The sequence below is a fragment of the Peromyscus californicus genome, unplaced genomic scaffold (assembly GCF_007827085.1).
Source record: "Peromyscus californicus insignis strain IS unplaced genomic scaffold, ASM782708v3 Scaffold_3__1_contigs__length_106647218, whole genome shotgun sequence".
In the NCBI taxonomy this organism is placed as follows: Eukaryota; Metazoa; Chordata; class Mammalia; order Rodentia; family Cricetidae; genus Peromyscus; species Peromyscus californicus.
Window position 1 is genome coordinate 7,383,273 of NW_026294551.1, and position 18,967 is coordinate 7,402,239.

At 48.1% G+C, this 18,967-nt stretch overlaps 1 protein-coding gene across 2 annotated transcripts in view; it reads right to left on the reverse strand.

The window, feature by feature from the left end:
- Nucleotides 1-17,011, reverse strand: part of Rab37 (RAB37, member RAS oncogene family) — a 66,639-nt gene extending 49,628 nt beyond the window's left edge. Inside the window, exon 1 of one of the 2 annotated variants that reach the window (XM_052757007.1) lies at nucleotides 16,371-17,011. In XM_052757007.1, coding sequence (XP_052612967.1) covers nucleotides 16,371-16,448 — 78 coding nt within the window. In that variant the 5' untranslated portion in view covers nucleotides 16,449-17,011. The remainder of the gene's footprint in view (nucleotides 1-16,370) is intronic. The other variant, XM_052757009.1, reaches the window with a different exon arrangement.
- Nucleotides 17,012-18,967: the final 1,956 nt, after the last annotated feature.

Below are 18,967 nucleotides of genomic sequence, written 5' to 3' on the forward strand. Positions count from 1 at the left end.
TTATCGTTCACATGTATGACTGCTGTAGATAAATGTGGGCCCCTGAACAGCAGACTTTGGCTAACCAAGTGCCTCTGTGGGGACAGCAAAAGCAAGGGACCTCCCAGAAAAGACCCTCCCCATAGTGAGCACATAGCATGCCACATGGATTCAGTCTTTCACCAAGAAACTGAAGGGCATTGGTTGATCTAATAAGTTGGGTAAGAGGGGGTTGGTTAAGAAAGTTGTTATTAAACTGTTATTGCTATGTTTTCATAAAAGAAAGGACATTTTAGCACTCCAAGTCTCAAAATAAAGGGGGCTATGGATGCTGCATAGTTAGCTAGGTGCTTGCCTTGTAACTATGAGGACCTGAGTTTGAACCCACTCAGAAAGCCAAGTGCAGTGGCATGTGCTTACTATGTTTCTGCTGGGGAGGCAGAGTCAGGCAGACTGATCTCTGAGGCTCCCTGGCCAGCCAGCCTTAGCCTACTTGGCAAGTTCCAGGCTAGTGAGAGACCTTGTCTCAAAAGAAAAAGGTAGATGAGCTGGGGAGATGGCCCAGTAGTTAAAGAGCTTGTCTGTGCATATGTAATGAGGACTAGAGTTTGGATCCCCAGAAACACACATTAATACTAGGTGGATGTGGCAGCTGGCTTCTGATTTCCATTCAGAGGGTGGAGACAGGGGCTCCCCAGAACAAGCTGGCTAATAGACAAACCATATTGGTGAGCTCTGGGTTTGACTGAGAGACCCTGCCTTAATGAACAAGGTGAATAATGGTTGAGAATGATTCCTAATGCCAGACTCCTACACACTAACCCACACCCATACATGTGCACCCACACACACATGCAAAAACATGCACACAGCACACACACATTAAACATGGGAAACAAGGTAGATGGAGCCTGGAGAAATGGCATCCAAGGTCGTCCTCTGACTTGCACACAGGTTCCCAAGAAACAAGAGTAGTACTTTTATACCAACATCTGTTTTTGCTGTGTTTGCATAATTTCCCATACATTCATTGCTACTCTGTGAAGGACTGGTCCTTACACGTGATTGAGGGATTGGCAGCCATTGATCTGGTCCTCACCAGTCCCTGGATGTGGCTTCTCTCCTCTGTGTCCCAGCTTGTGGTGTGTGGACTAACTTCCCCCTGAGAGCCTCAAACAGAGAGTATCCTTTTTGTCTGAGTGCTAAGGATGTCACTCATGTGGACCCCATGATCCATCGCTTGTGAAAAGGGCCTTTCAATCTGTCAATCTCCTCTTGGCTCATCAATGTCCCTTCTCCAACACACAAAGTTCCTTGTGACCTCATCCTCACATGTCCCTTCCTGATGTGATGGTTTGCCATTCTTGCTTCATGGAAGGGTGACTTGCTAGGGCCTTGGAGCTAAGGCGGGGGAGAGCAGACTCTGGGACGTCAGACATGTGGAAGAGACAACAGGAACCCCGTGGGGCAGAAACTGCAGAGCGGAGTCAACTTCTTCAGTATGACAAGTCTTAGCATCAACAATCTGGCCTGGAGGAGGAGGTTTGGAGTCTTCTTCCCCCCTCCCTCTTTATCCACCTATGTTCTGTACCCCAAATCCAGATACCTGTAATCCCATCATCATCTGCTAGCAGTGTGTGTGTGTGTGTGTGTGTGTGTGTGTGTGTGTGTCTGTCTGTATGTGTATGTGTGTGTATGCAGTGTGTGTGTGTGTGTGTGTGTGTGTGTGTGTGTGTGTGTGTGTCTGTCTGTATGTGTGTGTGTGTGTGTGTGTATGCAGTGTGTGTGTGTGTATGCAGTGTGTGGATGGGTTCTCGTGTGGGTGTATGTGGAGGCCAGAGGTCACCCTTAGCTGCTCTTCCTCAGGCATATTCCACATTGTTTTGGAAAAGCCTTTCACTGGTCTAGAACTTGCCAATTAGGTGAGATTGTTTGGCTAGTGAGCCCCAGGGATCTGCTTGTTTCTGCTTTCTCGGTGCTGGGATTATGAGCATATGCCACCACACCAGGGATTTAACTCAGGCTTTATGTAAATTACAGAGTAAGACACTCACACGCCTGCATCCTGCTGGAGAATGGGACATTATCAGTTCCAATGCTGACACACACTCACATGCTTATCTTCCATGCAGGAATGTGCTTGTGTAAGGTAACCTGAGGGTCCCTGCACCGGCCCGCCTTGCCTCATGTAAATTAGCACAGTCACCAGAGGACCCTGCATTAGGTGACCTATTGCGATGAATTGGTAGGTCTCGGAAGCGCTTCTCATTCTCTTAGTATTTGCTGTCAATGAATCCCTGAGCCAACGGCTAGATGCGCTTGAGCATTATTTCAGGAAATGGTTACTGGCTAGCCCCTTGGCAAACAGTCACATCTTCTTTCATTGCTGGTGTTCCCCAAAAGAATGTTACCTTCTCTTTAGGAAGCTGAGGGTCTGCCCCCTCCCCTTCCCCACTGTGTGTGTGTGTATGTGTGTGTGTGTGCACACGCAAGAGTGCTCAAGCTCTTTTGTGTGGAAGATGGAGGTCAATGTCTTCCTCAGTTGCACTCCATCTTATTTTTTAAGGCAGAGTCTCTCACTGAACCTGGATCTCACTGTTTCAGCAAGACTACCTGGACATCAAGCCCCAGGGATCCTCCTGTCTCCACTTCCCCAGTGCTAGGATTACGGGTGCATGCCACCATGCTTGGCTGGCATAGGTGCTGGGGATCTGAACTCGGGTCCTCATGACCTGCATGGCAAGCACTACACCAGCCGAGCCATCTCTCCGACCCCCTATTCCAAAGGGTTTCTGAGACAAAGAGGCAGTAGGTGGCAGCGCTGGTGTGAGCCGGTGCCGACTGCCTCCCTGCTCATTGGAGGGAGCTGCAAAGTTCATAAGATGCACTCATTCTGAGAGGCCACACAGCCTCGGCTTACTAATAATAAGTCACAAAAGCAAAAGGAGGGAGCTCCCAGAGCCCTGGTGTCCGTTCATAGAAATGCCCCACTGTCTTTACGGGGTTGCGTGAACCAGTGTCAAGGCAGAGAAGTGTTTAATCATCAGATGCCGTAAGATGTGATCAGAGGGGAAGGAAAGTGGAGGGGACTCCACCACGCCACAGAGGTGGTGTCTATGAAATCTGATGTCTGGCTTGATTTTCTGTAAAAGTGTGGGTAAGGAGTTCTCTTTTTTCCTGGGCAATGTCTTCCAAGACCCCGTAGATGCATGTAATGGTGGATAGCACAGAACCACAGTGAAAGACTACTCAAAGAAATTCTGTCTTAAAAAACCAAGAAAATAAAAGGTTTCAATTTTTGGCTATTTAATATCTAAGTACAATATCAACTAGGGAGATAAATAGAAACATTAAAGAAAGACCTCCCCCCAAAACAAATAACCAAACAAAACAAGAAAATGTGAAAAAGTGATTCCCCCATCACTTTTTCAGGAGGCAGTGATTACACAGGAATGTGGATATACTAGATTCTGAGCCAGGACTCCCTTCTTTCAGTTTTCCGTGCTTAGACAATTCGGAAAGCATGAAATGATACTCATGCAAATTTAAGCCACCTTCCTCTGAGCACCCCTTCCCTAAGCAGCAAATACAAATTATAAGCCACATTATTAGTTCACTCTTTGTTGTAAAGAGCACCCCGGCCCCAGCCTCATCTGTTCCCATCTTAGGAGAAACAACTAAGAACGTGAAACCACCCTTTAAACTGTAACCCTCTTGCTGGGAACCTTGGTTTGGCCTCAATAGCATGATGGTTTTCAGTGCGGTCAGGGTGAAGCCTAATTCTGAAGAGCCCTTCAAAGTCACCCCTGTCCATTTCGCTTTCCTGTGATGTCCCCAGCAAGCACAAATGCCGTAATGCCGAGAGCCATACCTAGTCAGGCACAGCTGCAGCTCCAGCTTCCGCTGCTTCAAAAATAAAAGAAGTACTTTATTTTTAATTGTATTTGTGTGTATGTGTGAGTGGGTATGTGTGTGCCGGTACAAATGCCCATGGAGGCCCGAAGAGAGTGTTCTAGCCTCTGGAGCTGGACTCAGGCAGCAGTGACCCACCTGACATGGGTGTTGAAAATCAAACCTGGATTCTCTGGAAGATCCTGATGTGCTCTTAACAGCTGAGTCATTTCTCCAACCCCATAGATTTATTTCCTGGGGACATGGTCTCACTGTGTAGCCCTGACTAACTTGTAACTTTCTTTGCAGAGACCAGGTTGGCCTCGAACTGGCAGCAGTAATTCTCCCGCGTCTGCCTCCCGAGTGCTGGGATTATACACGGTGCACGACCGTGCCTGGCCCTAAAATACTTAGTTTGAATCAACAGTGCCATGGGCGACTCTTCCTTTTCGTTTTCCAAATGGCATAGATTATATTAATGATAAGGGCTCCTTCTATTCCAACAGCCCCCTGTATCCTCTACGAGCCAGTAACAAAGCGTGTTCCTGGCCTGTTGCCATGCTTGAGTCAGACAGAGAGGCCTCGACTTCTTCCCTGGTCCTGTCATAGCCACTTACCCTGTTTAACCCCTTTTGTCACCTGCCTTCAACACCACACTTGCCTGTGACCCTATTCTGCAGCTAGCCTGTCCCCTCGCCAGGAAACACTCCTGTTGACACAGCTATGCGGGGGAGGAGGAGAGCTGGCCACTCCTGTGCCATTTGACCCAAAGCAGAAGAGGACCATTTCCCCAGTTACTCGAGGTATGTCTTGAGTGGTGTGAGGCCAACAGAGTGAAATACGCCCTCAGAAGCAGCCCAGACTCACTGAAAAGAGGAAGCTGCAGACCTGTCGGGATTTGATTTTTTTTTTTTTTTGGTTTTTCGAGACAGGGTTTCTCTGTGTAGCTTTGCGCCTTTCCTGGAACTCACTTGGTAGCCCAGGCTGGCCTCGAACTCACAGAGATCCGCCTGCCTCTGCCTCCCGAGTGCTGGGATTAAAGGCGTGAGCCACCACCGCCCGGCTCTGTCGGGATTTTTTAAAAAATGTGGCTGCAGGAACAGCTACAGCATTTTCAGGTTCAAGTAGGAACAGTCAATGAGTTCCTTGCATAAAAATTACCGAGGCTTTCAAGAGGGTCACTGCTGAACCTTAAAATGAGCCCAGGCCCTGTAAAATAGAGGCAGGTTCCTGTGTGCTTGCACAGATGATACACCCATGAAGCCAGCCTTGTGGAGCAGGCCTTCGGTCTTACCTCCCACGCGGTGGTAGGCTGCGCAGGCCCTAAGTCCTCTTTGGTCCCTTCATTGCTGCCTTGGCTATACTTCCTGAGTCCTAATCCTCTGCCTCAAACCAACCTCTTCCCTGGCAGCTGGACCATCTGTTTCCATCAGGGAAACGTCTATTCTGAGCCAGAGGGTAAAGTCTACCTTCACAGCCCCATTGAGCTGCTCCATTTATGGGGTCAGACCGGTGCATTCCTAAGACCGCTCATTAATGACCCAAGCCCTGTTATTCAGTCCTAACTGTTACCACATGTGGGACACCAACAGTCCAGGCTGGCCTGAATGGCAAAGAGTCCATTTCTCTTTCGGTTTCTGCTCATTACAGATTTAAAAACACTGAGACTCAGCCTCACCCAGGATTACCACAGGGGCATCTGTTGCTTTGAAATGGCTCACCCTTGGCTGCTAGCACTTCCCCAAATCTCCACTTTCTCCCTTTTCTTCTTCCTCTATTTGAGACAAGGTCTCACTATGTAGCCCTGATTGGCCTGGAGCTTGCCGTATAGACTAGTCTGGTATGGAGCTCAGAGATCTTCCTGCTCTGTCTATCAAGTGTTGGCATTAAAGGTTTGTGCCACTACACTCAGAAGCCCTCTGCCATTCTTTTTTTTATTTTTATGTTTTATTTTTTCAAGACAGGGTTTCTCTGTAGTTTGGGTGCCTGTCCTGGATCTTGCTCTGTGGACCAGGCTGGCCTCGAACTCACAGAGATCCGCCTGCCTCTGCCTCCCGAGTGCTGGGATTAAAGGCGTGCGCCACCACCGCCTGTCCCCTCTCCCATTCTTGATCATTGGGGCTGGGTGAAGCGTGAGGGAGGCACGTAACTCAGGCTTAAGCCTTGCTATCTATTGGCCACAGTGATTGGTTCAGTGATGGGCATGTGACTGTTTCGGCTTCTACAGTGATTGGCTCATGGGTAAGCATGTGACCATTTCAGTCTCCAATGAGGCTCAGGTCACAGTTGAATCTAGTTGCTGTGAAGTTAAGATATAGGAGCTTTTGATAACCATATGACTTTATGAGAAACTACCCACCTGTGAATCAAAGCAAACCATAGCACAGCATTAAGAGAGGGGGAAGGGCCAGGCAGTGGCGGTGCACGCCTTGAGTTCGAGGCCAGCCTGGTCTACAGACTGAGTTTCAGGACAGCCAGGGCTACACAGAGAAACCCTGTCTCGAAAAACAAAACAAAACAAAAAAGAAAAGAAAAGGAAGGAGGGGGAGGAGAGAGGGAAGTGGAAGTGGAAGGGAGAGGTGAGAGGGAGAGGAGGGGGAGGAGAGAAGAGAGGGAGGGAGGGAGGGAGAGTGGGAGAGCGAGAGAGCGGCAAGCTAGCCTGAAGCTGATGGATTATTTTCTTGCGTAAGCCAGTCTGAGCTGGTTCCTCATGGGCAAGCAGAAGGAGTCCTGCCCTCAAGAGTTCCTCCTGTATAGCCAGTAATAATGGCTGTGCTGCTCCCACTCAGGGAGATGATGGTGGGGACGTGCTCTGCTAATGGCTGTAGGGCTGTCTGAGTGGCGTGACCAAGGACGGACAGTCAGCTGAGCCAAGGCAGAACAAAAGCCCGGGCTTGCTCTCATCTTACATGTATTCTTTCTTTTTGCCAGTGAGCTGCAGGGGAGGGTGTGGTGATGGAGGATGGTGCTCTGGCCAGTGGTGGACCTGATGGTGTGGCTGAGCCAGGGAGTGGTCAGAGCAGTGATGGGGAAGACAGGCAGGCAGCGCTGGAGACCTGGTGGATAAGGTGTGGTGCTCAGGGATTCTACCCTGTGGTTTCTTGTGAGTTTGTGGTGCTGGACCATGCTGTTTGAAAGAGACCCAATGCAGGGCCTAGAGGATGGGATCCTGGGGTTCACATGGGCTCAGCCTCCATTGTTCCCCAGCTTCTCTTCATGGGCTGAACTGTCATCATGAAGATCCAGGGCCCTGGCATCTTTTAGTTTTTTGGAACTTTTCAGCTCAGATGTTTGGGGATTCAGGGAGAGGTGCCTACTTCATTTTAGCATGTTGAATTCTAGCTTAGCAAGCTTGGGCCATAGATCTTCATTTCAGGAACATCTTGGATGCCTGCTGAGAACTTTTTCTTTCTTGATATATGAGCTTGAAGGGATCTTTGATTTGGGGAACCCAGAGTCATTCTGACCTTCAGGGGATCTGTGGGGTTTCCCGTGTGTGTGTGTGTGTGTGTGTGTGTGTGTGTGTGTGTGTGTGTGTGTGCACACATGATGCATATCACAGCACACCTGTGGATGTCCAAGGACAATTTTCAGGAATCAGTTCTCTCTTTCTGCTATACATGTCCTGGAGCTGAACGCTGATCATCACACTTGGAGACAAGCTCCTTTACCCAGTGAGTCATCTTGCCAGCCCAGCCCTACCGTTTTATAGCCTCTGGAATCAGTCATTTGGTCGGGCCCTAGAGCTAGGCAGCTTCAGAGAGCAGCACGCATTTGACCTTCCCCAAGAACTAATGTATGAGACTCCAGGCCTTGACCTTTAAGGCGTTTTCACAGGAACCTGGGTCCATGTATCACATGGGCTGAAGCCATGTGGCCCGAGTCACCCTTCTGAGTCATTTTCTGTCCTGTAAACCTGCTGGCCTCAGCTTCCTGGGGGTGGAAGGTGGCTCTTGACCCTGCACATTTGTTTGTTGAATCAATTTTCAAAACCTCCAACCAGAAAAGACAAATCCTCGGGGGCATCTGGAGCGAGGGTCATGGTGGGTGTAAGGAAAGGGCCTCACCAGCTCTTCTTTTTCTCTTTCATGGTTCCCGAGCCCTGGGTCCCAAGACCTTGACACTGGCACTGGCTGAAATGGAGGCAGAAAAGTGAGGTGACAGGTCTGGGTATGGCTGACTGAGGTTTCTGAAAGGAAGTGTTTCTTCTTCCCACTTTCCCCCTCTGGCCACCAGGCCATATCCAGGACATTCTCTGGCTCTAAGGCAAATGGTTCCTGAGAGGATGATGGGAAATGTAGATGTGGGAAGACTGGGCTGCCTGTCTGATTAAAGTTACTCTCAGACACAGCCGATGGAAGAGGTCAGGTTGGGAGGAGGCCAGAGGGGTCACAGGGGCCATAGATTGAGGCCAGCGTCATATAGGGGAGACAGTGGCTACACCTTATCATCCTGGCAGCTTTATACTCTGAATCCTGCAAGCCCCTTTCCTTTAGCAAACAATCTCTTGATTATAATATGGCTTGGCATTGCAGGAATATACAGCTTGGTATTACAGGGCAATTCAGGAATCATGGTCTGGGTAACACAGACCTGTCCAGAGAGACAGAGCAAAGCTAACTCTACAGAGGTCATGGAGATGGCGCAGTGGGCAGAGAGCTTGGCTAACAAGTATCAAAACCTGAGTTCGAATCCCCAGACCTACTCATGTGAATCTGGACACAGTAGCACACCGCTGAATCTCAGTGCTCCTACAGGGGGAGTGGAGCACCCCCATTCCTGCTGTATTTAGACTTAGACATCTTAGTGTCTATAAAATGACATCAAGTAGGGTGACTAGATTTTATGAGTTCACAGATATAAATGTTTGGGGCAGTCCTCCAAGCTGCAGAAGGGCTTGCCATGTAAGTGTCCGCCATAATTATTAGAGTTTCTACAAGACCAGCTGTGGCCTTCAACGTGTTACTCTATTTCCCCCATCTGGTCTCCATCTTCCTAGCTATAATACGGCATTAATGATGACAGCTACTCAAAAGGTTTGCGGTAAGAAAGGGTCATAGTGTATATTTAAAAAAAAATGTGATGGGGCTGGAGAGATGGCTCAGTGGTTATGAACACTGGCCTCTCTTCCAGAGGACCCAGGTTCAATTCCCAGCACCCACATGGCAGCTCACAACTGTCTGTAACTCCAGTTCCAGGGGATCTGACACATTCCCACCAATGCACATGAAATACATTTAAATAAATTATTAAAAAATGTGAACTGCAAATTGCTTCACAGATGAACCATATGTTTTAAAAATCACTTTTATTCATAATTATGAGTTCTGCTAGGTCCCCCTAGACTATTGTGTAGAGATGATGTGAACACTTCTCGGTTCAAAATTGAACAAACTAGTAAAGGGGAACCCCACCCCACGAGAAGGAGGAGGAACACATGTCCGGAGGTATGCCCCTGCCTCAGGAGGAGAGGAGTTCAGTGGCTTTGCATCACTCATACTGATACCGATTTTCGGCCCAGCTTCATTCCCTTGCAGAGGTTTTTGTGACTTCTCAGAGTGAGTGTGGGGATCCCTGGGAGAGGCAGGGCCCACTAGTCCTCACTGTCCCCTGGGCACTTCTCTGATCCAACAGATCTGCTTATCTAAACCCCCCTGAGTTGCTAGGGTGTGGCATGGGTGCAAAATTTAAACAGAGGGACAAAGAAGAAGAGGAAGCGAAAGGGTTTTGCTTTTAGAAGGCCCACGACAGTTGGGTGTGGTGACAGGCACACACCTGTCCTCCCAATTCTTGAGAAGCTGAGGCAGGAGGGTAGTGGAGCCCACCTAGGGCTACCTAGGGAGACCCTGTCTCTGAAACAACAAAAATCCCCAGTCCCAAAACAGAACCAGAAAACTCTGAGAACACGCTCATTATCACTAGTCTATCGTTTATGAGAGAGGTGTGTATACATGTATGTATGCTTGCATATTTGTGTGTGTGTGTGTGTGTGTGTGTGTGTGTGTGTGTGGCATTTGGTGAAGCCCAAATTGTTAAATAACACCCTTATGATCCTACGTAAATCCACGTACCAATAACTAGACAGTCACGTAAGAGAGGAGTGCGTGGGGTTGGTTTCAGGAAGTCGGAAGTATTGACTGGGAGATTTCCGGCTCAACATCTAGCTGATTTGACTTTACCATGTGAGGCCTCACTGCCTCCAGGAGCCTGCTGAGGTCTGGGCAGGTGCTGATGGGTGAGGTCACTTAGAGGTCAAGATTCCAGGTCTGTTGTTTGCTGCACTTGAGCTAGAAGATTTTTCTGGCTGGTGGATGGGAGGATGACCTAGCACTGGTCTCTGCCAGGGAACAGCGTCCCTCAGCACTCCACAAATTAACAAAGGCGCTGTGATCTCTACAGTCACCTGCATCCCCAGGGACTTGTGTCTCTTACTTGAGAGGGTGAGGAAGGAAGCAAGCAGCATGTTGGGATAAATTTAGTGCCTCTGCAAGTATCTGGCGCAACACTTGCCCGGCCTGCCACGCACCTCTGCCTGTTTACATTCAGCTCAACCGGAATCCAGCATGGCAGCGATTTTCCAAATCTCCCTGACTCTCCTCCCCCGAGGAGCTTTCCTTTAATTTGGACTCCCCAGAGCCTTTTATAGAAAAGTCTGAGATCCCCCAGGTTCTCAGAGTCCAGATCACCATGTACACACATACACATGCATATATACCATGTGGACACAGATGCATGCCTAGAGACATGCACAAACACACAAGTATATATACATAAGCACAGTCTTGAAAATGGAGGAAGTCACAGCCTTTTCCTCAGACCAAACTAGTGAGTCTCAGATGTTTCCTCACAAATACCCAGGGGACTACACACATACACATGCATATATACCATGTGGACACAGATGCATGCCTAGAGACATGCACAAACACACAAGTATATATACATAAGCACAGTCTTGAAAATGGAGGAAGTCACAGCCTTTTCCTCAGACCAAACTAGTGAGTCTCAGATGTTTCCTCACAAATACCCAGGGGACTTCAAATTAAAGGGGGTGAATTCTCAAAGGATGAAAGTTGGGCATTGGGAAAGCCACTAATGCTGGACCAAGTCACCGTCATTTCCTGTTAAAATTATCCCAAGGAACAAGCCAGCGCCTCTCCCCAAGCCAGCTGCCTGCCCTGGGAACTGGGCAGGGCCAGGTCCTCAGCCCAGGGAGTCCCAGATGGCTCCAAATTGCCAGTGATGTAACCTGTGCCTCCTTTATTTATCCAGTGCCTGCAGAGCTCATGAGAGAGGAAATCAAATGGAAACATTATACAGCCAGCAGCTAGCTTCCTTGGCTTTCTAGCTTATTCTTGAGTTGAGGTAAAAAATCTGGGAAGAACTGGAGCTGTTCCCTCCAGTTAATAGTGGTTTCTCTTCACCCACAGAGCATGCATTTTCCTGTGGATTTGGGTCCTTTGACCACAGCATCATGTTCCATTTACAGTGTTTAGTTGACAAAGATGCCTTTGAGGGATGAAGGATTTGTCGAGGAAAACAGAATACTGGGTACCGTAGTCCACTGTTTTGTTTGTCTTTGCCTAGTAATTTGGGGTGGGGGTGGTTGCAGGAAAGAACACCCCCGCTTTCTGCAGCTTTCCCTGGGACCTGTGGGTGAAGGCTCCGTGCAGGGGAAGGCCGGCTGGGATTCTGTCTGTCTTAGGTGCTGACTAACTTAGTCCCCTGCCTTGGCTTTCCAGGTGTTAGGTTTACAGATGCTTTGTTGTTGGGGAACCTGGAGCTCGCTGATTTGGCTAGACTCTGTGGCCGGTAGGTCCTAAGGATTCTCCTGTGGCTGCCTTCCGAGCGCTGAGATTACAGGCACGCACGGCTGTGTCTGGATTGTACATAGATGCTGGGACTTAAAGTCAGGTCCTCAGCTTCATGGCAAGTGATTTAAGTCTCCCAGCCCTGTGGTCACGTCTTATAGGTCACAAGCTTGTTGATGGGAGTGGGGAGGGGGACGGGGGGCGGGGCTATTTTCTATGTGTCCTCTGTAGTGCCCCAAAGTGTAGATCCTTATACCTTGGAATGCTCAATATATGTTTGATGAATGAATAGATGAGATATGTGGGTTACTATGGGATGTAATTATCACAAAGTGAGAGCAGTGACAGATGGAAGCGCAAGAGAGGACAGGGTGTGGCTGAGAGTCCCTGGTCCCCTTTCCCATCCACCTGAGGAGGTGCCACAGCAGACGCAGACATGACACCCTTTGCCCTTGTTTCTCTGCTCATTTCATTCAACAAAGACCAAGCCTGGGACAGATGAATGAACAGCCATGTCTTTCTGCCCTCCTTGTTTTTCTGAGATGCTGGGAGGAGGCTAGCTTCCGCTTAGTAATTAATTGCTTGACCCTCCTGGGACAAGCCTAGCCTGAGTAAGCACTTGAGCTGAAGTCCCTGTGCCCTGCCTCGCTGACATCTGGGCCCAAAGCTCCACCCTTCCCGTGCCTGGCACTCAAGGTCAGGCCTGGAACCAAGGTTCCATCAATTCCAGAGCTGCTTCTGAGGCCCTCCCTGCCACCATTGCCCTAGATGGCTCTCGGCATCGACCTGGTTGCAAAGCAGGACCCAAAGTTCTCTGAGAAAGGTCCAACACCATTGTCCACATGCTTTAAATAATTTAGCTGCATCAAATATTCAGATTTGTGAGAACAATAGCAACTCTATTTAAAAACCCCAAGCGTTTGATGGATGAACTGAGTGCCTCCCAGCAGTTCCCAGCACCAGGCTCACACTTTACATGTCTCTTAAGAGTGGCTCGTGCTCCTCTGGGCCAGGCTGCCACTCACAGCGCTGACTGAAGATCAAGTGGAAACTCCAGTCCCAGAAGTGAAATTTCATGGGGTGCAGCATGTCTCACGCCCCACCTCTCTGAGAAAAGAGACATTCCTATGAGGAAGCTGGGACTGGATGCTGGCATGGAGGTCATATTTTCTGCATCGGTGGTTCATGTGAGCTATTCCTATGGGACTGTACTGTGGAGTGTGGTGTGTGTGTGTGTTTCTGAGTTTTGGAGTGTGAAACTGGTGCTTTCTCACAAAACATCATTTTAGGTGGGAACCGAATGTGATACCCGCTGAAATTGCATTGAAGCTTAAGATGTGTGTTTTAACAGCAACTGCCACTTATTTCCAATATTTCCAAGGTTACACCTGTGCTTAGCATTCGGGTGTCCAATATCCACACTCAAAAGACAGTGGAAAAAAACTGGCTGGGTGGGTGGGGGTAAAGACTGAGAATAATGATATACATGTCACAACCCCCACGTGTTTGTATTCTAATTAAAAATTAATAAAAGTAAGAAAGAAAAGATAAGGCTTACAGATATTGCTGGAAGTTACATTAGGGACAGAAGGAGCTCAGGCCAGGGCTCTATCTCCATCATGCCACAGTGTTTCTTGTCTGGTAAGTTTCTAGAACGCTCTACATGGTCCCATCCCTAATGTTGGAGGATACTTCTTCCTCCGTGGTTTGATCCCTGGGAGGTAAAGGAGGAGGGCTGTGTGTGTGTGTGTGTGTGTGTGTGTGTGTGTGTGTGTGTGTGTGTGTGTGCAGTATGGAGGGCTTTCTGGGGAGCTGGTGAGGTTCTATTTCTTCATCTTGGAGCTGGTGCTCCTTGATAATCCATTTAGGAACATACCCGAGATTCAGGATCTTTGCTATTTTCCTGTAAAAAGTTCATTTTTTAAAATCCTAACTAGTGCCAGGTGGTGGTGGTGCAGTACTTGGGAGTACTTTAATCCCAGTACTCAGGAGGCAGAGACAGGAGGATCTCTGTGAGTTTGAGGCCAGCCTGGTCTACAGAGCAAGATCCAGGACAGGTACACAGAGAAACCCTGTTTTGAAAAACAAAACAAAAACAAAAACAAAAAAAATCCTGACTAGGGGGTTGGAGAAATGGCTCATGGTGAAAAGCAGTGTTTGCTGTTCCAGAGGACCTGGGTTTGATTCAAAACCAAACCAAACCAACCAATCAAACTAACAGACAAAATCCCCTAAATGGGCAAATGGGCATGGTGTCACATGCCTAGAAACCCAGAACATGGATCATGAGTTCAAGGTCAGCCTCTGCTACTGTGAGGTTAGTGATAGAAGACACCACCCGTTGGTCTCCACACACGTATGCTTAGGTACTCGAACATGATAGGTGCATATCACATACACATACATCAAATCCTAGCCACCAGTGTTGTATAGGAAATATGCCTCTTATGGCTAATACATTCTAATGAATCAACAGGGATTTCTTGAACTCTAGAATAATGCAAGATTTAAAACAACTCCACTGTGTCCATGCCCTGACGTTTTGCAAAGGGTTTTGCAGGTGGATCCCTCCCCAAAAAAGTCATGTGAAACAATAAAGTAGCTCTAAGAGGAGGTTGTCAGCACCATACAAGGAGAGACTTCCTTACCCACGCGCGTGCGCGCACGCGCACACACACACACACACACACACACACACACACACACACACACACACACGTCACTGCATTGAGTACCACGGAGAATTCAAGGTGAACTCCTGTTGATGTGTTAGTGACTGCATTGAGAAGACCAGGCATTCACAGTTGTAAGGGGACACTTGTTTTCAGACAGAGTGAAACCTGTTAGAACAAAATCGCTCTTTCTCTGGTGATCAATAAAGCCCAAAGGAAGCGAAGGTTTTCGTGTGTAGATGAGAGAAGTGGGGAAGACCGCATCTGATCAATAATTTGAAAACCCTGACTTCCCAATCTTTTAAAGCTTTCAAAAATGAATATTTATATCTTTGTATCATGGTTTAAAATTAGAGCGACTCTTGGGCTGGAGAGACTGTTCAGGGGTTAGGAGCACTGGGGGCTCTTCCAGAGGACCCTGGTCCTGCTTCCAGTGCCCACGTGGTGGTTTGCGACTGTAATTCCAGTTCTGTGGGGTCTGACGCCCTCTTCTGGTCTCTGCCAGCAGTGCATGCACATGGCACATGGATTTGCATGTAGGCAAAACACCCATACCGGTAAAATAAAGATGAGAAAGTCTTTTTTAAATTTTGGAGAGACCTACATATTTATTATGTTTAGTCACCAAGCTGGTTTTGTCATTGGTCTGTTGGTAAGGTCCCTTGTTTCCACGTGCTTTACAGTGGACTACATTCACAGCATCTGAGAACACAGTCCTTATTCTGGTTCACGTCAGACTGAGGGTTCTAAAACTCCCAGACTTTTCTCTGGACCCTAAATGTCCAGAGATCTGGAGGGAAAAGGCACCCAGGTTTCTCAAACCTGTACACCTGCACCACTCACTAGTGGGCTTTCTATTATTTGGATCAGCCAGCAGGGCACAAGGCATGCATCTGAAACTTAGATGCCCATGTTTACTCCCCTAGGATCTTGTTAAAATGCAGAATCACTAAGCAGGTCTGAGATGCTACTTCTTAACTGGCTCCCAGGTAACACTCACATTGCTGGCCCCTGGGACCATACTTGTTGAGAGGTTCTACAGGGGTACAGCGAACAGGAGACTCAACTTGGACTCACAATCCTTGGCTTTTAGCCACTTTGCTTCTCTGTACTTATTTTAAAACAGAGAAGGACAAATGGGATTATTTCAAGGTTTACATTTATAGACCTCTTGGGGGGGGGCATCTGTTTCGAGTACAGCAATTTGTCTGCAATTTGAACACTAATCTCTCTGTCTCTGTCTCTCTGTCTCTGTCTCTCTCTGTCTCTGTCTCTCTGTCTCTGTCTCTCTGTCTCTCTCTGTCTCTGTCTCTCTGTCTCTGTCTCTCTGCCTCTGTCTCTCTCTGTCTCTGTCTCTCTCTGTCTCTCTCTCTCTCTGTCTCTGTCTCTCTCTCTCTCTCTCTCACACACACACACACACACATACACACACACACACACACACACACACACACACACACACACACACACACACGGGCTCACTACATAGCCAAGACTGACCTGGAACTTCCCTACGTAGCCCAAGTTGGCCTTGAACGCATGATTCCCCTGCATCATCTGCCTTCTGCAAGTACTGAGATCACAGGCATGCACTTCCACACCCAGCTACAGATCACTGCTATGGATGTTTCAGCCAGGTGGATCACTGCTCCCGGGTTATACCGAGCTGGAGCTTGACAGACACAGCTGGAGAAACGCAGCCTCCTACAAGACTCAGGGAAAGCTCTGACACTTGTGCACAGGATTTCAAATGGCAGAAGAAAGAGAAAAGGAGGTGGGTGTATGGGGAGGAGAGGGTTAACTGAATGAATGAATGCAATACCCCATAATTTGGGCCTCGGGAGGCGGCCCCTCCCCCAGTGTGCACTCTCTTTTGAACATCAAACAGGATCACACAGAAAGGCTTTGCCCAGGATCACAGATACTCGCTAGTGTCTCCTTTAAGTCCCAAAGCAAAAGTCAGGGGAACAGAGAGAACTTCCGGCGTTGATGTGGGCACCCCGGGGGAGAGTTTTACCTTATGTAGAACATGCTCGCTGAAGTGAGGGCCAGCTCCGCCCTGGTAGGAGTCGGGTCTCTGAAGATCCATGTCCATCTCAGAGCCAACTGCTCCCAGCTCTCCCAGGGCTCTGCGTCAGCGCTCCCAGCAGCTCGGCCCTGGGCTCTGCGGGGCGCGGCAGGCTCAGTCCCTCCAAGCACCACAGGGGCACCGCCGCATCAGCACTGGACAGCTCCTAAGGCGGCCTAGGCGGTACCGACTAGATACCTATTTCCTCCCCTAGATCCCAAAGGTTCAGAGTTCAGCAGGAGAATTGCTGTTGTGCACCGGGGACCAGAGTTCTGAGATGCTCGCAGCCCGGGATAATCTGTCTTGTGACTCCAAGATGCTGAGAGCGACGCAAGATTTTGAGGCTAGCTGAGGTATATGTGCGCATCGCATTTGGGAGGATCAGCTGCACCGCTGCGTCCTCCCGGTGCTGTGGTCCAGAGCTCCGGGTTCCCCATCCTCAGTGACCCAGCATCTCCCTTAATGGCTCAACTCAGCTCTCCTCTGCTTTGGCGCTGGCGCTGCTTTTCTTTTGGTCCCTAGACAGTTCCCTTCAGGAGATAAATAATTGGTCCAAGTCTGAGGCTGGTAGAGGCTGATAGAAAGTGGGGGCTGAGGTCTCTGAAATAAGCAAACTTCTGCTCAGCTGAGGAGAGGACACAGACCCACCCTCTCAATACATATGACCCCAAAGTCAAGAACAATTGGCCCAGGAGAGGCAGGATGGTAAGAGCACAGGATCCAGAATTCTGACCTCAACTTTGAAAGTTGTAGCATTGGGCCAGCTCAGCCTAAAGGCATGAGGAGCTTGCTGGAGTTCTAGCTCAGTGGTAGAGTGCTTGCTTAATGTGTGCAAGGCCCAGAGTTCTGATCCCCAGTATTGCAAAATAAATATAGAGAATGATTGTAATACCTACCTTACGGTGTTGTTATGAATATTTTTTTTAAAAAAGACTTATTTTGCTGGGTGTGGTGGCACATGCCTTTAATCTCAGCACTCAGAAGTCAGGGGTAGAGGTGGGCAGAGCTCTGTGAGTTCAAGGCCAGCCTGGTCTACATAGTGAGTTCCAGGCCAGTCAGGGCTACATGATGAGGTCATGTCTCAAAAACAAAATCCCTCTAAAATATTTATTTTATTTTTACTTATGTGTATGTGTGTGCATCTGTGTAAGTATATGCACACATGGTAGAGGTGCCCACAGAAGTCAGAAGAGGGTGTATGATCCCCCAGACTTACAGGCAGTTGTGAGATGCTGGATGTGGGAATCGAACTCCAGTCCTCTACAAGAGCAGCAAGCACTCTTAACTACTGAACTCTCTCCCTCCAGCCTGGGTTCTAAGATTTAGTGAGTTAATTCACATGCCTGGAACAGTGCCCGGAATATACTCAGAGCTCATAAGTGCAGGTAACATACTCTCTGGATGAGGAGACAGCGCTCTCGCGGTGACTGTCTCTAAACACCACAGGAGTTCCCTGCTAGGACATCTGATCATTAGTGTTTCATTCCGTCTGATGATAAACCCTCAGGTGTTTGTCTGAGAAAATCTGAATAGATTCTAAGTTGACAAGCACCTGCATAAGCACTTAAAATACAGTGTTCTTCTTTCCTGCTTGCATACTTTCTGACAAGATGGTTGCCGAAACCATTTGTTCTAGTCCCTGGGTGAAGGGACTTTTTCCTTCCCTCAGCCTCTCAAGACCTTTTCGTCCTTGGGTGCCTTTTGAAAATGATACAAGTTGATGTAGGGTTTAAAAAATTATTCTGGGAGCATGGAGAGATGGCTCCGTGATTGAGAGTGCAAACAACTCTTTTAGAGGGCTGCAGCTTGATGCCCAGCACCCACGCTGGGCAGCTCACAACTGCCTGTGACTCTGCTCCAGAGGGAAACTGATGCCCTCTTCTGGCTACCGTGGGCACTGCACTCATGTCCATACATACACATAATTAAAAGTAACAAAAATATACCTTTTTTATATTTAAAAAAATAACATTTAAAACATATCCTATTCGATGTTTAAGATTCATGGTTTGGTTTCTGTAATTACTTTTGGAACATTCTAAGCAACCAGGACTGCACAGATTTCTTCTGCCTTGTTTTTCTGTATTATTTTGGCAGTCTAGCTACTACACGTATGCTACAGCTTTTGAAATTATCCAACAGTTCTTGATCTTCTATTGGTTTTCTTTTCCTCTGTGTTTTCACTGGGGGTGGGCAATGCCTTGCCCATTAGGCAACTGGGGCATCTGTGTTTTCATGTGGGAATTTTCAACTGATCTGTCTCCAAGTTCATCATTTCTTTCTTCAGGCATATCTAATCTACTGCCTAGCCCATTAAGGTCATTGCTGTTATACTTTTAGAAAATATTTATTTTAAAAATTTATGTATAGCTGGGTGGTGGTGGCATCGGCAAACACCTTTAATCCCAGCATTCTGGAGGCAGAAGCAGGCAGATCTCTGAGAGTTCGAGGCCAGCCTGTTCTATAGAGCTAGTTCCAGGCAGCAAAGGCTATACAGAGAAACCTTGTCTTTAAAAATTAAAAAAAAAAAAGGAAAAGAAAAAAGG